Source organism: Zonotrichia albicollis, chromosome 17, assembly GCF_047830755.1.
Source record: "Zonotrichia albicollis isolate bZonAlb1 chromosome 17, bZonAlb1.hap1, whole genome shotgun sequence".
Taxonomy (NCBI): Eukaryota; Metazoa; Chordata; class Aves; order Passeriformes; family Passerellidae; genus Zonotrichia; species Zonotrichia albicollis.
The window spans coordinates 3,319,465-3,342,445 of NC_133835.1; the positions used below are offsets into that span (position 1 = coordinate 3,319,465).

A 22,981-nucleotide genomic window follows, 5' to 3' on the forward strand; every position below is an offset into this window, starting at 1 on the left:
GGGATGGGCTGGCTGCTGGCAGTCAGAGCCACAGCCCTGCCATGCCAGGCTATATTGGTAAATTATTACCAACATAGCAGAATGGGACGTGCCTGAGCTTGTCTGGCCCTTGATGCTGAACCAAACAGTGGCACTGTGGTGTTTCACCCCACAGACACTTTGGGCTGGCTGGGTGTGTGGTGTTTCACCCCACAGACACCTTTGCCTGGCTGGGTGTGTGGTGTTTCACCCCACAGACACTTTGGGCTGGCTGGGTGTGTGGTGTTTCACCCCACAGACACTTTGGCTGCCTGGGTGTGTGGTGTTTCACCCCACAGACACCTTTGCCTGGCTGGGTGCTGCACTGGGCCCGTGGGGACAAGTCCAGGCCTGCAGGAGCTCTGGTGGTGCTGGGATGGAGCTTCCCCCCATAACAGGGGCTGCTCCTCAGGTTTCCCTCTGCCAGAGAAGCTTTAAGGCGATGGTGAAGGAAAGGAGTCGGTTCTGATGGAGGGTTTGGATCCAGAGCTTTATTCTGGCCCACAGGCCTCTGAATGCAGCACCAGCTCCAGCAGAACTCCCTGACCCCATGACTGCTGTTCTTTTAACCCCAGGAGAGGGGCAGGGAGCCACCAAGCAGGGACAGGAGGGGAGGGACAAAGGGACAAAGGACACCAGGATGGCCCAATGCCCCCCAGGGGTAGAGGGCATCCTGTGAATCTGCCAATCACTCGATGCCTTCGGGAATGCCAGGACTGACAAACAGTGCTGGGAGGGGAAAGGAGAGAGGACTGACACACCTGGGAGGGAATCTTCAGGGGAGGGACCCGGGGTATCCGAGGCAAACCCGGACATCACACCGCAACGGGGGCCCTGCAGCAGACATGGCCTTGCCCCCGGGGCTCTCACAGCTCCTGCCTGTGCCACTGGAGCTCCAGGCAGCTGTCAGGTGTGCGCTGGCTCGTGTAACTCACTGAGCCTTGTGAGTGAGGAACAGGCATCCACTCTGTGTGATGAGGCTCCTGCTGAGGATGGGCTCACCCCAGATTAGAGACCTCCTCAGTGTACTTATGATATTTTCTGAAAAATCCCTTTGCTAGGAAAACAATTTTTCTCTCATTTGCTTCTCCTGTGTTGTGCTCACATGTGGAATGTGTTTGGAGGTTGTTTACCCACAGGTAATTGATTGTTCCATTGCATTCTGCTGGGAGTTGTTTTCACTCTTTGGCCAATCAGGGCCAAGCTGTGTCAGGACTCTGCAGAGAGTCACCAGTTTTCATTATTATCTTTTTAGCATTCAGTAAGTATCCTTTCTGTATTCTTTAGTATAGTATTCTTTAATATAATATAGTATCATAAAGTAATAAATGAGCCTTCTGAGACCATGGAGTCAGATTCATCATTCTTGCCTTTTTTGGGACAGGAATACAATAAATACAAATTTAAAATTGTAATACAATAAATACTGTAAATAAATTACATAAATTGTAATAAATACTGTACATACAATACCACGGGTGCTGCCCCTGCAGCCATGAGACCCTGCAAGGAACCTGTTAGCCTGGAGAAAACTTTGCTCTAAAATCCAGAGAATTCACCACTGTTAGGGAGCTGCAGGTTCCCATCTCACTCAGTGTGTGCTGTGTGGTGCTCAGAGAGTGCTCACCCCCTTTCCTGGCCAGCTGGGGTCCTGGGGATGGTTCCCTGATGCTGCCCAGCCCAAGGCAGCTCCTGCTCCTCAGCTTGGGGCAGGAGGAGCTCGCTGTGCTCACAGGAGCATCCTACAAGGAGCTGCTCCTGATTCCCAGGGAAAGAACCAGGGAGCACCAGCCCTAGAAAAGCCTCTGCCCAGCTGCAAGCCAGACCCTTGGGGGGTTTTCCTGGGCAGCTTCTACTTTGCTTCAGTTTCTCAGGGGGATGCCAGGGCCTCAGGACACAGAGCTGGTGGTAGGTGGTGCAGGAGGAGCAGCGGTGCCTCTGCCTACACAGCCACTGAGGCTGCTCCAGAGCTGGCCTGGGGACAAGAATAGAACAGTTCTGTCTCCTTTTCTGGCCTTTTTTCATTCCTAATCTTTCTTCAGACCTGCAGATTTTTTCATCAGCCAGGATAGTAAATCAAGGCAACCCCAACAAAGGGAGGAATGATGAGGTCGACTCTATCGCTATCAGAAGGCTAATTAATTATTATTTTAATATATATAGGCTAATTAATTAATTATTTTATTATACTGTATTATTCCATATTATATTACACTGAATCTGCACAAGCACTCAATTCCACTCAACTGCCCAGAATGTCCTGTCAGTGACAGTCCCAACACACACACACATGTGGATTCAATTGGTCAGTGAATCAAAACACTCACAACAGAATCCAATTATCAATTCCCTTCAGGTAAACAATCTTCCACAATGCATTCCACTTGTGAACAACAAGAGGAGCAGTAAATGAGATAAGAATTGTTCTTATTGTTCTCTGAGGTTTCTCTCTGTGATTCCCAGAAATATTCTTGGGAAGTTGTGCCTTGCTGTTCTCTGTGAAGAGAAATGCAGCCATAAGCCAGGATGATAAAGGACAGCTTCCACATTGACAATTTTCTGTTGTTGCCTCCATTAGGATGTGCTGGACAAAACCTTGTATGTTTTGCTCTGGGAAAACATTGCCAGGTTCAGAAGTGATGCTGCTCCTCACTGGAGTCAGCCCCACTAACCCCTGGTGAATCAGATCCCAGCAGGGCTGAGCAGCCCCAGCTCTCTCCTGGGGCATGGTTGGGAATTTGTGCTGAGACCCTGAACTGGAGCAGCTCTCCAGCTGTGCCCTGTGCCAGAAGCAGTTCCAGATTAATTAATGCATTAATGATTAATTACAGTGAGTGTGCATGCCGAGGAGCTGTGGGAAGGGCTGTGCTGAGGGCTGCTTACAAAGCTCAGGGCAGGAGCTGCTCCTTGATGCAGATGCTGGAGTGCTGGAGATGCACAAAGTGCTTCCTTACAGACTGGGTTTGTTCCTAATGTTCTTTCCTTTAAATGGACTGAAAAATCAAACAGTTGCCATCACAAGGATGCAGCAAAGTCCTTTCTGCTTTGCCTGTGTGTTCTCTAAAGGTGCTTGCTCTGAGTGCTGGGCTCACCCAGCCAAGAACTCTGTGCATTAAGGGCAAGAAATGGGTTTAATCATTGGTAAAGGGGATTTCACAGAGCAGCCTGTGCAGTCCCAACAGCTGGGGCTTCTCCCTGAGCTCCTGGGGGTGTTTTTCCTTGGTGCTGGGTGCTGCCTGGCTCACTGCTCAGCTGCCCTTCTCTCCTGTTGTGTTTTGTCTTGCAGATTTTCCGGAGAGCCGACAAGAACGGTGAGTGCTTTGTTGCTGCTGCTGCCTCCCCCTCCCTGCCTGCCTCCTTTCCACTGGGAGCTTTGCCTGCGAGAGGGAGGGTGGAAAATGCTTTTCTGCTTCACCTGGATCCCTGCCCAGGGGCTGGGAATGGGCTCAGGACACAGGACACAAGCCCTTCTCCTGCCCAGGGGCTGTCAGGATTCTGCTTGGTCCCTCACAGGATTGGTTCTGTCTCTGTGCTCAGTCCAGGGTTTTACAGAGCAGAAGGGACCCTCAGGCAGAGTTGTTTTGCAGGAATTTTCAATGTAGGGAACATGGAGTTTGGGGTGTGCAGGATTTGGTGTCATATGAGGGCTGTGCTGGTGCCCTGCTGTCCCCATGGTGGCTTGGACAGCCCTTCTCCCCTGGCCTTGTCCCTTGCACTGTCAGGAACTTAATATTTCAGAGAGCTGGGCAAAATTTGCTGCTTGGAGAGCTTCACTAAAGCTCTCCAAGCAGATCTGGTATGGTGCTTTTGTGTCCTGAAGCTTTAGTGATGATGGGAAAGTTTCACCCTCCTGGCTGGGGGATTCTGTTTCTGGGTGCCCCTGGAGCCCCTGGCATTTGGGAGTTCGGCTCTGCCACCCAGTTTTTAATTCCTTAGAAAAGCAGGAATCCTACCTACACTACAGGAATCAAAAACCTCCATATTTCCTTTATATTATTTTCTAGTAGGGTCAGCTAAACAAGCTACTGGGCCCATACCCCAAAAATCTCCTGCCCCTGCTAATGAACCCCCAAGCAAATCTAGTCTTCAGCATCCATAAACCAAGAGGTCCAAAATCACAAGGGATATCCCTGAGCCTTCCCACACTCTCTTGGCTCTTTTCCTTCATGGTAGCTCAGGAGATGCTTTTATTGCAGATCACAATGCAGCCCAGGAGCTGAAATCTTCCACAGAGAGGAAGGAAAAAGCTCTTGAGTCCATGGAGAGCACTTTCTTTCCATGGAAATCTGATGCTGCCCTCAGTGTGCTGTTCTTGGACAGTCTGTGTGCCTTTCTGAGAACACCACTCCTTTAGGGAAGGGCTGAAATTCCCACCTGCACTTCCAGCAGCACCCCGTGTTTCTGCTGGGCTGCTGGGCCAGGCTCTCAAGGAGATTTTTGCTGTAATTATCATGCAGAACATGCCCAGCCCTATCCCACACAGGGCTGGGATGCTGCTTTCCACAGATATATAATTATTCTTCCCTTTCCTTTGAATGCAGATGATGGGAAGCTGTCATTTGAGGAGTTCAAGAACTATTTCTCCGATGGCATCCTGAGCTCGGAGGAGCTGTGGGAGTTGTTCAGTGGCATTGACAGGCGTCACTCAGAGTGAGTACCGTGGTGGTGGCACTGAGGAGATGCAGGAGAAGCTAAAACTGCCTGCCTGGAGGTGGAGGAGCTTGGGAGGCGGGTGTGATAAATAATCAGGGTGAGACAAACCCACCTCTTGCCACAGAGCCACTGAAAACCAGTGCTGAGAGCAGCCAGACATTTTGAGAGCAGCCATGGATGTCCTGCAGCTCTAGAAGGCAAGCAAGCATTGAAAATGCCATTCCTGTGGTTTGGAGAATGTGCTTCAGGAATAGGCAGCCTTGTGTGCCTGCAGGAGCCTGAGCTGCTGTGGGGACACACAAAGTCACAGACTCTGCCACTGCTGACTCAGGAGCTGCTTGGCACTTATATAAGAGCTGCTTTCCACCACAAGTGGGCTTGGTGCATGTAACAGGGAATTTAGGGCAGCTACTTGTCAAAAAAAGCCCCACAGATCAGGAGAAGGAATTGTGTTTAACTCTGGTCTCCTAACAGAGAATTTAGGGCAGCTACTTGTAGAAAAAAGCCCCACAGATCAGGAGAAGGAATTGAGCTTAGCTCTGGTCTCCTCATGAGTGGTTCTATCCAGAGGGCTCTGTTGGGCTCAGCTGGGATTCTCAGCCCAGTTTTTTGGGTATTTTGGCCTCCCTGGGGTCTCTATGCCCAGCTGGGTGCTGTGGGTGGGTCTGTCCTGGCACTGGGAGGAACTGGGTGCTGCTGGGTTGCATGGCTGGGGTCTGTCCACACACTGGGTGCTGCTGGGGGACAAGGGGCTGTGGATTCCTCTCAGTCTGAGGGGCAGCTTTGGCATCCCAGCACCTCTGACACCTGACCAGGGCACAGGTCCTGCCAGGGCGAGGAAATTTGGGGTAGCCTGAGCTGCACACGCTGTCCCAGGGCTTTGCAGAGAGCCAGGGTGGTGGCACAGAGGGCCCTTGTCACACTGAGATGCCAACAGCCACCAAATGCCACCAACAGCAGACACCCAGCGTCACAATGGTGAACTCCCAGTGCTGGTGGGGCTGGGTTTGGCTCCCACTGCAGGGCTGGGCAGAGTGAGCGGCCTTGTGCTGCTTTCCTTGGAGCTTCTGGTTGGGCTTGTGCATGAGGGCAGCAGGAAAACATCTCTGAAAACCCCTCTGTCTCTGGGCTGTGATCCCAGGAAGCTGCAGTGAGTGTTCCCTTTCCTCTGGAAATGCTCCTTTCCTCTTGCTCCATTTTGGGGTGATCTCAGAGTCACAGCACCCCTGGAAAACACAGGGTGCAGCAAAAGCTGTGTCAGGGGAAATACAGGCTGGATATTAGGAAATGTTTTTCACAGAAAGAATGATAAAGTTCTGGCATGGCTGCCCAGGGAGGTGGTGGAGTCCCCATCCCTGGGTGTGTTTAACAAAGCCTGGATGTGGCACTGGGTGCCAGGGTTGAGTTGGGGCTGTGTTGGAGTTGATGATCTTGAAGGTCTCTTCCAACCTGGTCATTCTGTGATTCTGTGAAGCTGGGAGCTTTAACCCAGCTCAAAACTGAGCAGGGAAGGTCTCCTGCCTTCAGGTGGGGTTTGTTCCATGCATCTGGAGCAGCTGAGGAGGCCTGGCTGGGCTGGGCTGCCCACAGCCGTGGCTGCAGCAGTGACAGCACTGAGCTGGTGGCACCCGTTAGCAGGGTGTGAGCCTTGGGTCCTGGTTCTCTTCCTGCCACCAAGAGCAGATGGGACCCTCAAACAGAGCTGTTTGCAAATTCCTGCACATGTAGGGAACATGGGGTTTGGAGAGTTCGGGATTTGGTGTGTATGAGGGCTGTGCTGGTGCCCTGCTGTCCCCATGGTGGCTTGGACAGCCCTTCTCCCCTGGCCTTGTCCCTTGCACTGTCAGGAACTTAACATTTCAGAGAGCTGGCCAAAATTTGCTGCCAGACTGAAGGGAATTACAGAGCTGGGAAGCAGCTCCAAGCTCTGCAAGCAGATCTGGTATGGTGCTTTTGTGTCCTGAAGCTTTAGAGATGATGGGAAAGTTTCACCCTCCATCCAGCAGGTGGGTTTGGTGCTGTGTTTGTCATGTCCAGGCTGGAATTGGTGTTTCCTTCATCCCTGCCAGGCTGACCTGAGGAGGGGCAGTAGCAGAGATCTCCATGCCCAGACCCCTCCTGACCCTCACCCACCTCTGGAACCTGCAGCTGCAGGGAACAGGAATATTTCAGAGCTCTCTCACATTTCTTGTTGTCCTTCCAGAGAGCCCCATGCTGTCCTCTGTCCACCTCCCACCCCTCTGGCTCTCAGGTGGGACACTGGGGCCTGTGCATCACACACCTCTGCTGGGGTCACTTCACATTCTGCATCTCCACACCAGGCTGGTTTTGTTCTGCATTTCAGAAAATGGTTCCATTTTGGCATAAAGCATCCCCTCTCTTTAATTCTGTGACATTTGAAAGTTTATGTTGAAGCCAAATTCAAAAGCTAGTACAGCAGCACGTCCATGGCTTTTTGTGGCTGGTCCAGAGCTCCTCACCAGCTCTGGCAGTGGCACAGTGAGGTTCATCTTCCTGGAGAAGGGCATTTTCATCCTCTGAAACATTTGGGTGAGGAGAGACTGATATTTTTGGAGGTTTGAGAGCTCCATAGCTGCATCCAGAATTGCAGGGGTTGAATGCCTGCCCTGTGAAACCTGCCCAGGGATGTGATGTTTGGATTTTACCTGTCCTTCTGTCCTGCACCTGTTGGGGAAATTTAGAAAAATAAGGTCTGGAAAATGCATTTTTGCATGAGGTTGTTCAGGAATTGGGTGCAGATTGCTCAGAGCCTTTGACCTGGAGCCACAAGGGATGGAAGTGCTGACCTGGTGCCTCTGAAAATCTCTTGGTGGGAATAACCTCAAGCCTGTGATTGTGTGAAGAAGAGATTTGAGTGAATTCCCTCTCCTCTCTTTACTCAGACACTCCGCAGCATCTGCCAGCCCCAGATGATGGAGAGTGACTGAAACACTGTGTCACACAAAAAAGGGTTTGGAAAGCAGATCTGTGATGGCAGTGGAGGTTCCCAACATGATAAATGATAAAAATAAAAAAAAACCCCGTCTGCTTTTCTGCAGCTGATTGCTGTTTTCTTGCATAAATTCCAGGCACATTCTGACAAAATCCCAACAGCATAATGATGACAAGCTCCTCCATCATCAGTTCAGGCTTAATTACAGTTAATCAGTGGTTTGAGCACAGTCAAAATACAGCTCTGGGAGATGTGGAGAGTCTCAGGATGAGTGCTTTGGAGGCAGAGGATGGCTCTTCTCCTGGAGTGGGAACGGCAGGGAGGAAAGCCTGCTGCCCTGGCAGCCCTGCAAAGTGGGTCAGCATTTGGTGTGCACATTCTGGGGGTGAGCTCCACCCCGGCTTTGGTGTGAATCCGTTCTGGCAGCATCAGAATAGCCCAAGGGTTTGCCTGCTGTGCTCTGTCCTGCCCCTGCCTGTGCCTGGGGGCTGCTGCAGCCTCGGGGACATGGCAGAGGTTCCCCTGCAGGGCTGCTGGTGGAACAGGCTGCAGATCCTCCCCTGGGCAGCTCCCAGAGGGAGGATTTTGTGCCATGAGATGTCGTTGGTTGGTTCAATGGTCAGTGGTTTAGTGATTGATTAGTTAACATTACTTTTTAAGCAGCAAACAGCCAAGATATAAAGATATATATCTTTATATATATAATTTATCTATCTATATAATTAATATATATATTTATATATAAAAAGATAAAGATATATGTATTTATATAGATATATCATTTATATATATACATATAATTTATATTTATATATGTATATAAAAGATAGATAAATATATATAAAGATATATATCTTTATATATATAATTTATATGTCTGTATATCTATATAATTTATATATATTTGTATATAAAAAGATACATAAAATAGGTATAAAGATATGTATTTTTATATATAATTTATATATCTATATATATCTATATAATTTTTATATATATATTTGTATATAAAAGATAGATAAAGATACATATAAAGATGTCTATTTTTATGTATAATTTATATATCTATATAATGTATATATATATTTATATATAAAAAGATAGATAAATATATATTTATAAGAGTTATTAATAACCTTGGAAGCCACAGGGTGGGACTTGATGACAGCTCCTGTCACACCTTGCTGGAATGGCAGTGAGTTGGGCTGGTGGCTCCTTGTTCCTGCTGAAACCTGTCCCAGTCCCAGGTGCTCACTGGGACCAGTGCAAATGCCTGGATAATGTGCACACAAAGTGTCCACATGCCCTCTGTGGTGATTTTTACCCCTCTCTCAGGTGGGAGCCAGGTTTCCCTGCAGCTCTGGGGCTGTGCTGTGCATGCTGCAGTGCCAGGGTTCTTGCAGCACTGCAGCAGCTCTGCAGCCTCCAGGCAGCTGCCAGAAATAAAGGGGGAAACTTCACAAGGAGCAAACCCTTTTTCCATTGCACCTTGGTGCCCCAAACCCCAGTGTCTGTGTCAGGCAGAGCTGCCCAAAGAGGGGATCAGCAGAGTTGGGCACAGTGAGGGGCTGTGGCTCTGCAGGTTTATCTGGATCGAGTCTCAAGGGAAACAGGATTTTTTTCTCCCCTTTACAAAGTGCCTGCAGTGCCAGGTCAGTGCACAGAGCCCTGCCTGAATCAGCTGCTGTGTGTTTAAAATAGCTGAGCTGAGTGTTCCTGCCCCTGTGTGCTGCTCAGAGCTCCAGGTGCAGTCCCAGAGCAGCCTGCAGCCCCCTACCCTGGCTCTGCCTCCCCTCACACCAAAATATTCTCTTGCTTTGAGCCACTGCCCACTGTTAAAGTGCTCTCAGTGGAGCTCAGGAGAAAGGGAGAGACAGAAACAGCCTTTGATGTCTCAGGAAAAGCTGTAGGAAGATTTTTGCCCTAATTATTTCACCTTAAATGGCATTTTGGACAGTTCACACACTGTTCTCTAATTTTACATGGGGATGTTTTTGTCCCTTTGCCCTGTGAGCAGTGTCAGGGGGGGACAGGGTGATGGTTTCCCACCCCTGGGCAGCAGCACTGCAGCATTCCTTGTGCTGGAAGCCTGGCAAACTCCAGGTATTGCCACTTCCCCCATGTGTGACAGCACTTCAACACTTAAAAACCACTTGAAAAGCTCTCTTTGGGGCTCTCTTCCACTTTCCCAATCAGCATTAAAATTGGTTGTAATCATCTGGGGGATTTTGAGGCAGCAGAAGGCCTGGAGCTGAGGCTGATTTGCATAAATGCCATGCTGGGCTCTGTCCCTGCAGGCTCTGGGCATGGAGAGCAGCTCTGCCTGTGTGCCTTTGGCCACCTGAGCAGCTCCTACAGCACCCTGCAGACCCATCCCAAAAACTGGGGCTTCTTTTGAGCATTTCCCTCCTCCCTCTGTATCACCAGCTGGGGTCTCTGTACAAATCACCAACAGAACAGGGCTGCTGCGGAATGTGCCTTGAGCTGTTTTATTTTCCAGCATCAGTCCCATTAAATGATTATGACAATGGGATGATGCCACCAGCTCACATCCCAGGCAGCAGACAAAGAACTTAATGTCACAACTCACTTTATGAGTTTTTTGACCAATCACACAAAGCAAAAGCACATTGACAGTAGTTCTATCCAACCACTATAAGCACAGGTACCTTTGGTTAAACAATGCTGCTTATTTCAAATACAATACCTGCTTGTAAGCCTTAAAGCACAATGCACAGAGCTCCATTATTAAGCTTCAAACTTCCTAATATCTCACTAGATAAACTTTTCTGTAGCTTAGGAAGTTATTCTAGACAAGTGTTAATACACAGACCGTTGTTCTATTTGTCTTTGCCTTTCTGCTTTTTAAATAATTTTTCTGCCGACCAATCTTAGGCTACTGCTTAGCTCTAATCACAGTTCTGCTGTCTCTGAGGCCTGCCTTTTGCAGCTTTCCCAAAACCCTCTGAGTTTTTGGATTCCCACACCTCTCCATCCCAGTAGCACCTTTAGCAGCCTCAGGAGGCACCAAGCCCTGCGGGGATGCCAGGGGAATTGTGCTCTCTGTTAATGAAAAGGGTGGGGGTCTGGCCCCTGCCTCCAGGATTTTGGAGCCAGATCCCTGCTTTAATGACCTTCAGGGCAAGAACAACTGCTCTGGAGGGCTGGGAAGTCACCCAGCCCCTGGGAGCCTGCAAACAGCCCCACAGCACTGGGCTCTGAGGGAGGAGGAGGAGGAGCTGAGGGGGTCTGGCCATGGGAAGAACCTGGGCTGAGGATGAACAATGAGAGAGCTCTGGCTAAATGCTTCCCACCTTTAGGGGAAGAGGTTGGGTTGCAGAAGCAGCTCCAGGGCTCAGAATTGGCCAGCCAGGGGTGGGGGGAACTGTCTTGGTTTGGAAAGCCAGATGTGTGCTAAGGAAGGCAGGAGCCTCCCCTGAAATGGAGAATGTAAACCCTCCCCACCCCTCTGAATTGCTATAAATTTTAAATTAAGGGGCTCTCAGGCAAAAATATGGGAGCAGGAATAACAGTCCTTTAATAGGGAAAAGAAAAAATAAAAGGATAAAATAAACACTGCAGTACACTAGAACAACACTACCAGAGTCAGAACCCAGCCTGACACCCTGTGGGTCAGGCTGTTGGCAGCAGTCCCATTGGAATTGTGGCTCAGCCCTCCTGCAGTGTCAGGGCTGGCTCTGCTGGAGCAGGGATCCTGGAGAAAGGTGCAGTCTCTTCCTCTGAAGATGCAGAGGCAGCTGCTGTTCCTCTGGGGAATCCAGTGGAGAAGCTGTGCTGGTGTTCCAGAACCTCCAGATTATATCCAGGTAGGAATGCTTGGCTCCTCCCTCTGGGCTCACATCTCCCAGTGGGATGCTGTAGTTCTTATCAGCCATGCAGGGACATCCAATAGCTGTTATCAGCAATGTCCTGTCCCGAGGGAGGTGTGAATGTGGTCACTCAGAGAGAGAGATAAGGCAAACTGCCCACTTGGCAAAGGTAATCTACCATACAGGTGGTAATGGAAAACATCTTGCATTGCAATTTTCAACAGGCACCTCCATCCAACCCCTCTCCGTTGTCACAGGTGCTCTCCCAGCACACTCCAGCTCCAGGAGATGTTGGAGGTGCTCCTTCAGCCCCTGGGTGCTGCAGGGGCTGGGAATGGCTCCTGAGCTGCTGGCTCTGAACCTGTGCAGCTCCCTATTTTTCTAATTCAGTTGTGAAAATACATGAACATGAAAATCCACCAGGGCTCAAGACAAGCCCCCAAACCCCTTCTCACCCCCACTGTTTCCCCCACACCAGCCCCACTATCTAACAGGAGCTTTTTTTGTGTTTCTTGCAGCAACGTGGACACGGAGAAGTTGTGTGGTAAGTCAGGGATGTTCCTGCCCTGGAGAGCTTCCCCTCCCCAGGTGTTTGTGGTGGGGTGTGTCTGAACTGGGCAGGACTGGGTGGCTCCAAGGTCCCTGTGGCTGGATCCCAGGGGAGAGGTGTCTTGGTTTGAAAAGCCAGGTGTCTGCTCAGGAAGGCAGGAGCTTCCCCTACAATGGAAAATGCATTTTCCCTCTGAATTATTATAATTTTGAAATCATAATAATAATAATTTCAAAATTATTATTATAATTTCAATATCACAATAAATTTTATTTATTTATCATAGTTTAATGTTATATTTTAATATTTTAAATTAGAATTATTTCTATTATTAATTAATTATAATTAATTATATATAATTAATTAGATAATTTAATTATAGTTATATTTTCATGTTTAAATATTTTAATATTTAGATTTTAATTATTATAATTTTGAAATTAAGGGGCTCTCAGGCAAATATATGGGAGTAGGAATAACAGTTCTTTATTAGGGAAAAAATAAAAATAAAATAAACCAAGCAGTAATACCAAACTCCACTGCCAGAGTGATCACAGGCCCTGGCCCCTGTGTGTCAGGGGGTGTCCCAGCCCCATCCCATGGGGGCTCAGCCCTCCTGCAGTGCCAGCTGTGGCTCTGCTGCAGCAGGGATCCTGCACTAGGGGGGAGTTTTCCTCTGCAGCTCCAGGGCTGCTGCAGATGGGCCTGGGCTCCCTCTGGCCATGCAGGGCAGCAGAAAGCTGCTCCTCTGGCAATGCAGGGGGCAAAGGCTGCTGTGCTGTGCCAGGCTCAGATTGGATCCAGGGAGGAATGCTTGGCTCCTCCCCTGGGCGGAGCATCTCCCCATGGGATGCTGGGATTGGATCAGCCCTGCAGGGACACTCAGTGGCCATGGACAGCAGAGATCTGCTGGAGGAAGGGAGAGAGAAAGAAAACTGCCCCAGGAACAGCAGAGAGCTACCCCAGCTCTGACAGGTGGGGACAGAATTTGCCAAACTACAGCCCCAAACCACATCTTACAACCCAGGACAATAGGGAAGGACTTTTCCTTTCAGTCCAAGTGGGAGAATGATTCTGGAAAGGGAAGTGAATTCCCCCCTGTGCAGCTCTGGGCTGAGTGTGGGGAGCAGGAGCAGGGGAGGCGGGGATGGAGGTGCTCAGGAGCCTGACCATGGTGTTCTGTCCTGCTGCAGATTATTTCTCAGCATACCTGGGGGAATACAGGAACGTTCTCTCTGCCCTGGAAACGCTCAACGCTGCAGTGCTGGCAGCCATGGACAAAACCAAGCTGGTAAGGATGGCACAGGGGAGGGCAGCAGTGTGGGAAACTGGAGCTGTGGTGAGCTCAGCTGCTTCTTAGGAATTTGGGGGTTGGAGGCAGCAAACCCCTCAAATCAGGGGTGTCTGTGTGTTATTGGCTTGCATGTGCAGGCACACAGCCTGGAGGAGGGCAAGGGCAGCAGTCTGGTATCAGTGGATGGTGTTTGCTGCTACCTTTCATGAAAACACCTTCTGAGAAAGGTGCTCAGGCAAGACTCAATCCACACTCTCAGCACAGCTGGGTCAGCAAAAAGAGGTGGAAAGGGCCTCTGTGTACAGTTCCAGTGAGGTTTGTTGTAGAGTCACACTGAAGGAACCCAGGGACAAGGACAGGGCAAACAGTGAGTGTCCTTTTTTAAGTAGGGGGTCAGGAACAATGGTTTGGGGGCACAGGGACAGTACAAAGGGCAGTGACCTGTGAGGTAAGGGCAGATTAACATTGCTGCAGGACACCATGGAAGAAGCCCCTTTCAGCTCACCCTGAGGTGAGAGGCACTCTCAAAGCCTAGGGTGAATTCTTCCAGGGCAACATCCCAGAAGTTTCCCCAATAGGCTCAAAGGCGTTCACAGGGATGGGTAAATCCAAAACTTTTGTGCTGTGGAGACCTTATCTGTGTTCTGGGGACATCATCAATGCTCTGGGGACATCACCTCCCCTTGCAGGGCTCTGGCAGTGCCTGTTCCAGCAGCTCCCTGCAGTGTCCTGCTCACAGACACTCTCAGGGAGCATCACTGGGAGCCTGTGTTGAGTTCTGAGCCAGAACAAAGTGTTTCCCCCAGCAGTGAGGCTCCAAACTGCCCTGCAGGGCTGGTGGTGCTCGGTATGGAGCCCAGCTTGCAGAACTGAGTGCTGGCTGCAGAAGAGGGGCAGGAGCAGAGCTGCAATTCCTGCTCTCCCAGCCTGGTGCAGGGCTCATTCCTGCCCCAGTGCTCACCCTGTGCTGATGGGAGCAGTTTGGAGGTGCTGATTAGGGCAGGCTCTGAGCCCCAGCTGTGCTGAGCAGCCTCAGGGTGAGGACAATGGGGAAAGGCAGCACTGGAGGGCCCTGCCCAGGGACCAGCAGCTCCTTCTGCACCTGAGCTGTGTCAGAGGGCTCAGCTGTGTGCTTGGGCAGCTGCTGAGCATGGGAAGACCCTTCCTTTGATGCAGGTGAGGGGCATCATCTGTGTGAGTGCTCCTCTGAGCTCTTGGTCAGACAGAGAAAAAAAGGGGGACCAGTCCCACACTCAGCAGGTTTGTGCCTCTGTAGTGTCAGTCCCTCTCCGGGCTTTTCTCTGGCCAAACCCAGCCTGAGTTTGTCCTGTGTGCCTGCAGATACTGCAGTGCCTGATTGAGCCCTTTTCTGACCCAGAGATGGGGCAACTGAGAGGTGTTTTCAAACCTATGTGTGGAAATCTCGTGCCAAGAGAGGGAATCTCCTGAAAATGCATTTTCTCACTGGTTCAGATCTCCAGCCCCACTCACAGCTATTAAATACAAGTCCAGAGGGAGAGGAGGAATCCGCTCTAGAGAGCTGAGCTTTATTTCAGTTCCTCTCTGTTCTGTTTTTTTGGGTGTTGAATGTGTACACTGCTGTGTTTCTGCAAAGGGCAGCACAGACACTCTCTGCTCCCCAGTATTGCTGTGAGGCATTCACTCCCTCCAAAGCTCCTGTGCCACTGCTGTTCCCTGGGAAACAGAGGCAGGTTTTTCCTGTTGAAGCAAATTTTGCTGGACCTGTTTTTCCACGTGTTTGGATGTGTCTGGAGCTGGGCCAGTGCAGAGTTCCCAGCACTGCTCCCACCCAGGAGGGGTCTGTGCTGGTCAGGGGCTCTGACCCAGCCCTGCTGTGCCCAGTGCAGGAATTGGTGCTCCTGGGGTCCCTTCCCTGCACTCCTGCTCTGCTGGGCTCTGGGCAGGAGCTGTGGGAGGGATGCCTGGAGGCTGCAGAGATGATGAATGCTGCATTCCTACCTGCTGGCACATGAGTGTGCTCCCACATTGGTATTTCCAGAGCTGGGCTCCAGCTTGAGTTGTGATGGGATGAGTGGGCTGGATTTTAGCCAGAGCTCACAGCTCTGTGAGTCAGGGCAGAGAATTTTACACCTGCCCCTCAGAATTTTACACCACATGACACCTGCCCCTCAATTCTTCTGGTTCAAACACTGCTCTGAGCCCCCTTTGGCCAGAGAGAGCAGCGTTGTGGAAGAACCAGATGAGCTTTCACCCCAGGGAGCTGCTTGTGCACTGAGGAAACTGGGATGTTGGAACTCTGGTCACTGAGAATTTCAGACTTTCTGTGCTGCCAGGCACTGACCCCCAAGGGAACACTGCATTGACCTCAGGCCATGGAGAAAGCTTCCAAAATTAAATAGTATAACTAATATTATGAATGTGTAATTTAAATAGAAATGTGTGATATCACGTAATAGAAAACTTGTCATTTAAAGTTTTAGAATATAAATATATAATATATAAATTATATATTAAAAATATATATAATATAGAAAAATATATATTTTAAAAACTTATTTTCTACTATACTTCATACTTAAATATATATACTTATATATATACTTTTAATATGTATATATAGTATATATTCACTGTATGTATATAGAGTATATTTACTATATGTATTTATATACTATATACAATAGGTATTGTGTATATATAATATATATAATAATATACTATATTATTACATAGTATAAAATATATTTTATATATAATATACAAATATTATATATAATATATATTAATAAATATAATATATAATATATATATTATATATTATATCTATTATATATTATATATTAGATATAATATATAAAATATATATTTAAGACTTATTTTAAAAACTTACTTTATACTATACTTCATACTTAAATATATATACTCATAAATATACTTTTTAATATGTATATATAGTATATATACACTATATGTATATAATGTATATTTACTATGTATTTTTATATACTATATTTTAATATATACTATATGTATAGTATATATATAGTAGATATAGTGTATATATAGTATATATAATAATATACTATATTATTATAGAGTATAGTAATATGTGTTTTATATATAATATATAAAAATATATATAGTATATATATTTTATATGAAATATAAATATTATGTAACATAGTTATATATTTTATATAATATATAAAATATATATAGTATATATAATATATACTATATATATTTTAATATACATACTTTATATCTAAAATATATACTTATATACTTTATACTTATACTAACACTTTAAAAACTTATTTTTAGCTTCATTTCTCTCAACAATATCTATCTTATTCTATCATATTTCTAAGTTAACATTTCTTATCTCAATGTTTACATACAAATATCTACTATGTGAGCCTACTGTCAGATTTTAAGAATTTTCTATAAATCCCACACTGCAGGAGCTCTGTGTGTGTGTGAGCAGCAAACCTGCTCCTGGTTGTTTTTATGAATTTACAGGTCAGCAGGAGGAAACCAAACCATTAGGGGTTCCCATGCCTCCGTCCTCCCTCACTAGGAACATGCTGAAGAAAATTTGCCTTGTGAAGAAAAAAGAGTTTTTCCTTCACATTCTGTCATTCCCACTTATTTGTAAAATATAACTTGGTAGTTATATTTGTAAAATATAACTTGTGCTGTAGTGTGCTAATTACACCTTATTTTGTGGCTGAACTTCATGTTTGCAATGTAATTGTGTAGGGGTAGGAGGTGAACAGAGGAAACAGCTCAGAAAACAGCCTGATGTTTCTCACAGGGGGTCTGTGTGCTGAAATCTTTCCATTCCTCAGTGTGCAAACACTGCTAAGCCCTCACATAAATACCTCTCCGAGCCAGGCAGCCTCATTGACCCTCTGACAGGAATTATGTGGCCACCCATTCCATTCTGTCCTGAGCTCAGCTATCATAATAAGAAATCACTAAACTCCTCAAAAGCAGAATTATAGCAGCTCTTGGCAACTTGGTGATTTTTAGTTCGGCAAACAGAGCTGAAATAACAGTGCAGGACCAAAATTCCTTTGTCTTGAGCCTGCTGAGTTATTTCCTTTTCCATGAGCACAAAATGCTATGCTTGGTGAGTTTATTGATAAGAGGGTTTGACCTCTGTGCAGCATCTGATGAGAGGATTTTGTATTTTTGCCCCAAAATGAGGAGTGCAATGGGGACTGGATTTTAAGTTCTTTCTCTCCCTGGCACAAATTTTCCCAAATTGCTGCAGAAATGTGGAGCAGCATTTGGAGCTCTCCTGGGGATGGTTATTTCCAGCACGTTCCCCTGGGTGTGCTGTGTTTGATGAGGCAGCTGGCACTGCTGCCATGTCCCCATGGGACCCTGTGCAGCCACGTCCCCTCCTGGCACAGCCTGCCCTGGGCTGCCAGGGGGGTTTGGGGGCTCTCACCCCTCACTGCTGCCTGTGCCTGTGTGTTTGGGGTTGTCAGGAAAATTAACCCACAAACATCAGAGGTTTATGTCCAAAAAGGAGAGAGAGGAGTCCTTTTGCTTTATTCCAATAAAGGGAGAGGACATGGGGCATTCCCCTGGGGTCTCTCTGATTTTTGGAGGACTCGGCCTCCTTTTTATCCCAATTTCCCAGCCACATTTCCCTTCTCTCTTTCCCCACTGGCTGAGGTACTTGGGAGTTACAGACTGAATCACCTGATACTGATGATTTCCCTCTCATATATCACCCTCCCTTTCGATTTTTAATTCTTATGGAATTTAGGGGTTTTTCTTCCCCATTGTTTCTTTCACCTTTCAATATCCAATTTCATTTATCAGCAAACCTACAGTTTATTTGTAAAAGCAAATATCTTTTTCCATTCATCAATCAGTGCAATCCTTCCCATTGTTTCTTTTATTGTTTATCTACCAGCAGACCCACATCTTGTTTTAAAGACAAATCCACTATTCCTCTCAGGGTGTAGGGGCTGCCCTGGGTGAGCTGTGGGGCTCAGGGCAGGTGGGATGTGGTGTTGGTGACAGCAGCTCTGCCCCTGCCATAAAACTCCATCCATGGGGGATGTGGGGCTTGGGGCATTCAGATGGGAGCTGAGAGGATGAGGAGTGCTGGGAGGAAGGGTTGGTGCCAGATTATGCTCTTTTCTGACCCAGAGATGGGGCGTCTGAGAGGTGTTTTAAAAACTTATATTCTATTTTTAACAATACAATAACAATATTCTTCTTTAACAATACAATTTTGTACGGAGTTTCAGTACAAAAAAATTCCATAATTAAATGTTACTCCTCATCATCTTGTATAAAGAAACTCAGGTTTGTAGTGCAATTGTACTAGCCCAGTACCCCCTAAAAATAAAATTGCTAGGCTAAGTAAATTCTCACAGGAAGGGGAGTGATGTGGTTGGGGAGAAGCCTCCAAGCCCCAGGGCAGGGGAAGTGTCTGTGTTCCCAGGCTGGAAGGACACCTCAGGGAAGGGAGCACACCTCATTTGCCTGATGCTGGGGGAAGGGCCCTCAGTGGTGCCAGAGGGGTGACAGGGCTTGGATTTGGATTTTGGGCCTGAAACTGATGCCTTGTGAAGGCTGACCTAGAGCAGAGACAGGACAGAGCTAAAGAATAAAGCAGGGATTTATTCAAAGGGTCTCCTCCATGGATCCACCTTGGGCAGCACAAGAGCCCAGCCAGGGCTGCACCCAAGATGAACCAAAATGGCCCCAAAATGCACGACCGGGCACGGGGTCTGTCACTGTGATCAGTTCTGCTCCATTTGCACCTTGCAGTTCATTGTCCCATTCCAGCTTTAGCCCATGCAGTCCCACCCTGCTTGTTTTTCTCTCTCCAGCCCACGGTGTTTGTGCTCTTGGGCTGAGATTTGGATCATTTGTCCTTGGTGCCCAGCTGGAGCAGGAATTGTTTTGTCTCCCTGCTCTGTGCACAGAGCTCACCATCCCATAATGTGTAGCTCAGACCCACACACTAAAGCAGCACAGAATCTGAAAAATATAAAAGCTAAACCTGAGGCATTACAACAGACTGTGCAGGGCTCTGTGGTGGGTGAATGATGTCCCTGCTCTGCCCCCGGGCACTCTCTCCCTCCGGGTGTGTCCTGGGAAGGCTGGAGTGTCTTCGTTCCCCTTCATGGGTCCAGGCTGGCAGGAGCTGGGCAGGCACAGAGGGGCAGTGCTGCCAGGGCTTTCAGTGCCTGCACACCCTGGGAGGAGGAGGGGAAGGGTGGGCAGGGATCCCCAGCCCTGAGATCTCCATTTCTGGGGCTGTGGGCACAGAAGGATTTGTGGGAACACGTGGGATGCTTGGCTGGGAGAGGCTGGAGATGCAGAGCTGGAACTCAGTTTGCTGTGGCTGCATCTTGTCAGTGTGGCTGCCATCCTCTTCCTGAGGCAGGAAAATGAGATTCATTTTCCAGCAGGGATGAAACCCCCATTCCCCTGGCCCCTGGTGCTGAGGGTGGGGGGCTGTGACCATTCTTTGCTGGCTCCAGCCCAGAGCTTGGGGGATGAGCATCCATCCTCCCCACTCTCTCCACTTCCCTTCCTTTCCCATCCAGCCACAGCTGTGCCCAGTCAGACACAGCTCCTGGACTGTCACAGAGCAACCAGAGAACCACGAGGGGCTCAGGACCCTCCCCACTGCTCCCTTTCTTTGGCACCAGCAGTGGAAGGGTTACAGGGAAATCCATCTGTGCAGAGCTTCTGGAATTCCAGATCCTCAGTGTGCTGCAGAGAAAGGCAGCAGGAATTGGAAATATTTGACCCCAGTGGTGGGGTGGCATTGCTGGACATGATTTTGGACGTGGTTCATGGATCTGGGGGGGGTGAGGGCAGCTCTGGGTGCTGCAGCCTTGGGGGTCACATGAGGACACCCAGGGAGGGCAGGGATGCTGCTCCAGCCTTGTCCTGTCCAGGAAAGGGTGGATTTCTCCTGGTGGATGCTCCTTGGGAGCAGCCAGCCCTCCTGCATCACGTGGAGGCTCCTTCCTTGCCCTCCCACTGCTGCTCCTGTCTCTCTCAGAGCTCACGGTGACTCCTGTGGTCTCTGTGTCCCTTGAGGAGCTGGCACGGGACTGGCCATGGGGACAGCAGTGTGCTGTGACAGCTGGGCTGTGCTCCCCAGCTGCTTCCTTCACCACGTCTCATCCCTTTGAAATCATCTGCCCAGCTGAGTCAGTTCAGGCAGGCAGTGCCAGGTGAGGAAATGCCTGCTCAGGGAGCTGAATCGGCTCCCTGCAGCACCAAACGACCTTTAGACCAAAACTAAAGGAGTGAAAGCAGTTCCCTGCTTTTCAGCTCATCTTCCTCAGCCATTGCTGACCTGTTCCAGTGCCAGGTGAGAAATCACCTCCTGCAGGGAGTGGCTGCAGTGCAGGTGCTCTGTGGACCTTGCCCTGCTCAGCTCCTTCCTCCCACACCTGTGGCTCCCCTCTGGGGTCCTGCAGCTGGAGAAATTCCCTTCCTCATCCTGGCAGCTGCATTTCCAGTTGGGAAATGCTGCCTGGAGCATTAGGATTGCCTAAATGTACCCAGACCAGGCCATCAACGTGGCCTGGATCCCCAGCATGAGCCCCAGCCTGATGGAACACACCCTTGTTAGACAGGGAATAACCTGGAGTGTCAATGAAAGCACTTTGCTTCTTTTGGGGCACTTTATTGACTTTGCAGCCCTGCAGCAGCACAGGAGCCACTCAAGCACTGCTGCAGCTGCCCCTGGGGCAGGGCAATGTTTCAGTGCCACAGTGGGATGGCTGCCACCTCCCTACTGGAATTTTGTGTGCACATACTGGGCCCCGTGCTCCTGGTACTCTCCCTTTGTCATCCAGGTGTGCTGGAAGGAGGTGAGTGAGGCTGCCATGGAGCCCCCAGCCCAGGCTGCCGTGGCCCTCTTGGGGCTGGCCAGCACCTCGATGTGCACTCCTGCTCCTCGGAACAGCAGGTTCAGCTCCAAGCACATCCTCTCAGGAAAGCCAGGGAACATGGAGGAGCCCCCTGAGAGCACGATGTTGCCCAGCACGTGTCTCCTGGCCTGCTGGGGCACGGTGTGCAGGCTCTGCCAGGCCAGCTGGTGCAGCCCGGGGCAGCTGAGCTGCAGCAGCTCGGGCCGGAACAGCGGCTCGGGGCAGCAGAAGCGCTCCTTGCCCAGCGTGATCCAGCGCCCGTCAGGGGTCTGGAATCTGGCTGGATGATGGGATCCCTCCTCCTGGAGGTCTCCCTCATAGTCCAGGGACACGTAGCAGCACTGCTCCTTCAGCTGGGTCAGCACCTTCTTCGTCAGCACCGAGGGCTGCGTGTGGCTCTGCTGCAGCAGCAGCTGGTGCAGGTACCTGGACAGGTGATTCCCGGCCACCCCCAGGCTGCGGGTGCCCTTCCTCAGGGTCTGGCCCCCCCAGACGGAGGTGACATGGGACACGGCTGCCCCGGCCTCCACAGCCAGCCCTGTGACCCTGCCGTGGGCACAGAGCGACAGGAACCCGGTGTTGGCCAGGTGCAGCGCGGGCACCCCCAGGCCCTCGAACAGCACCTCGGCCGCCTTCACCCTGTCAGTGCCAGGGCAGGACGGGGACTCTGCCAGCAGCACTGGGTGCTCCTCTGGGGACACCTTGAGGCAGCAGCAGATCAGGTGGTCCCACAGGGTTCTCATGCTGTGCCAGTCCTCAACCAGGCCGTACCTGAGCGGGCAGCGCCGCGGGGCCGGGGTCGAGCAGCGCGGGCTCTCCGTGCTAGGGCAGGGCTGCCAGGGGTCCCAGGGGGTGCCCAGGCTGCAGGGCAGCAGCGTCCTCAGCACGCACTGGGGCCGCTCCTGGCCTGCAAAGCCGCCCCGCGTGAAGCGGCTGCCGCTGTCGATGACCACCGCGGGCTTCAGCATGGCTGGGGCTCCTCAGGGATAACAGGCATGGAGGAACAGCCTGCAGTGTGACAGGAGGGTCTGGTGAGGGCAAAGCAAGCTCAGGTGCCTGCTCTGCCCCACTGGGGGACAGCAGTGTCTGCTCTGGAAGTGGCTGGGTTTGTCCCTCCTGGCTCCCTGTCTCACTGGGCATCCCTGCTTGTCTCCATCCCCTGAGGTTCTCTGACAGTGCAAGGACAGAAGTTCAGGTGGTTCTAAGGAAGCAAGTGAACACTGGACAGGAAAGTTGAGTGGTTGGACTAAATCCTGGGCTGTATCTGGAGAGGTGCCAGAATGTCAAAGGAGGTGACTCTGCTCATCTACTCTGCTCTTGTGAGACTCAATTTGGAATATTGTGCACAATTCTGGTGGCTCCAGCATAAAAAGGACATGGAACTGTTGGAGCAATTTCAGAGGAGACCACAGAGTTTCTGAGGGTACTGGAACACCTCCCCTCTAGAGACAGGCTGAGAAAGTTGGGTCTGTTGAGGCTGGAGAAGAAAAGGTTGTGTGGAGACCTCCCAGCACCTTCCCAGGGTGTGGAAGGGCTGCAGAGAAGCGGGAGAGGACTCTGTCAGGAACTGTAGTGACAGGACAAGGGGAAATGGGATCAAACTGAAAGAGGGGAAATTTATGCTGGATATTAAGTGCAAGAAATTCTTCCCTGTGAGGGTGGGCAGGCCCTGGCACAGGGTGCCCAGAGCAGCTGTGGCTGCCCCTGGATCCCTGGAAGTGCCAGGTTGGACAGGGCTTGGAGCCATCTGAGACAGTGGAAGGTGTCCCTGCC

At 49.7% G+C, this 22,981-nt stretch overlaps 2 protein-coding genes across 2 annotated transcripts in view; one reads left to right on the plus strand and one right to left on the minus strand.

The window, feature by feature from the left end:
• The window catches only part of NECAB3 (N-terminal EF-hand calcium binding protein 3), a 33,382-nt gene that overhangs the window by 3,247 nt on the left and 7,154 nt on the right, over positions 1-22,981 (plus strand). Inside the window, exons 2-5 of the mRNA XM_074553376.1 lie at positions 3,305-3,329; positions 4,560-4,668; positions 11,973-11,998; positions 13,198-13,295. Of these exons, the coding sequence (XP_074409477.1) occupies positions 3,305-3,329; positions 4,560-4,668; positions 11,973-11,998; positions 13,198-13,295 (258 nt within the window). The remainder of the gene's footprint in view (positions 1-3,304; positions 3,330-4,559; positions 4,669-11,972; positions 11,999-13,197; positions 13,296-22,981) is intronic.
• On the minus strand, positions 21,070-22,203 carry ACTL10 (actin like 10). The gene has a single exon (XM_074553375.1). The coding sequence runs from the start codon at positions 22,174-22,176 to the stop codon at positions 21,070-21,072; it is 1,107 nt and encodes a 368-aa protein (XP_074409476.1). The 5' UTR covers positions 22,177-22,203.

Excerpts from the sequence above, each read along its gene's own strand:
- ACTL10 (XM_074553375.1), bottom strand. The coding sequence starts at position 22,176 with ATGCTGAAGCCCGCGGTGGTCATCGACAGCGGCAGCCGCTTCACGCGG.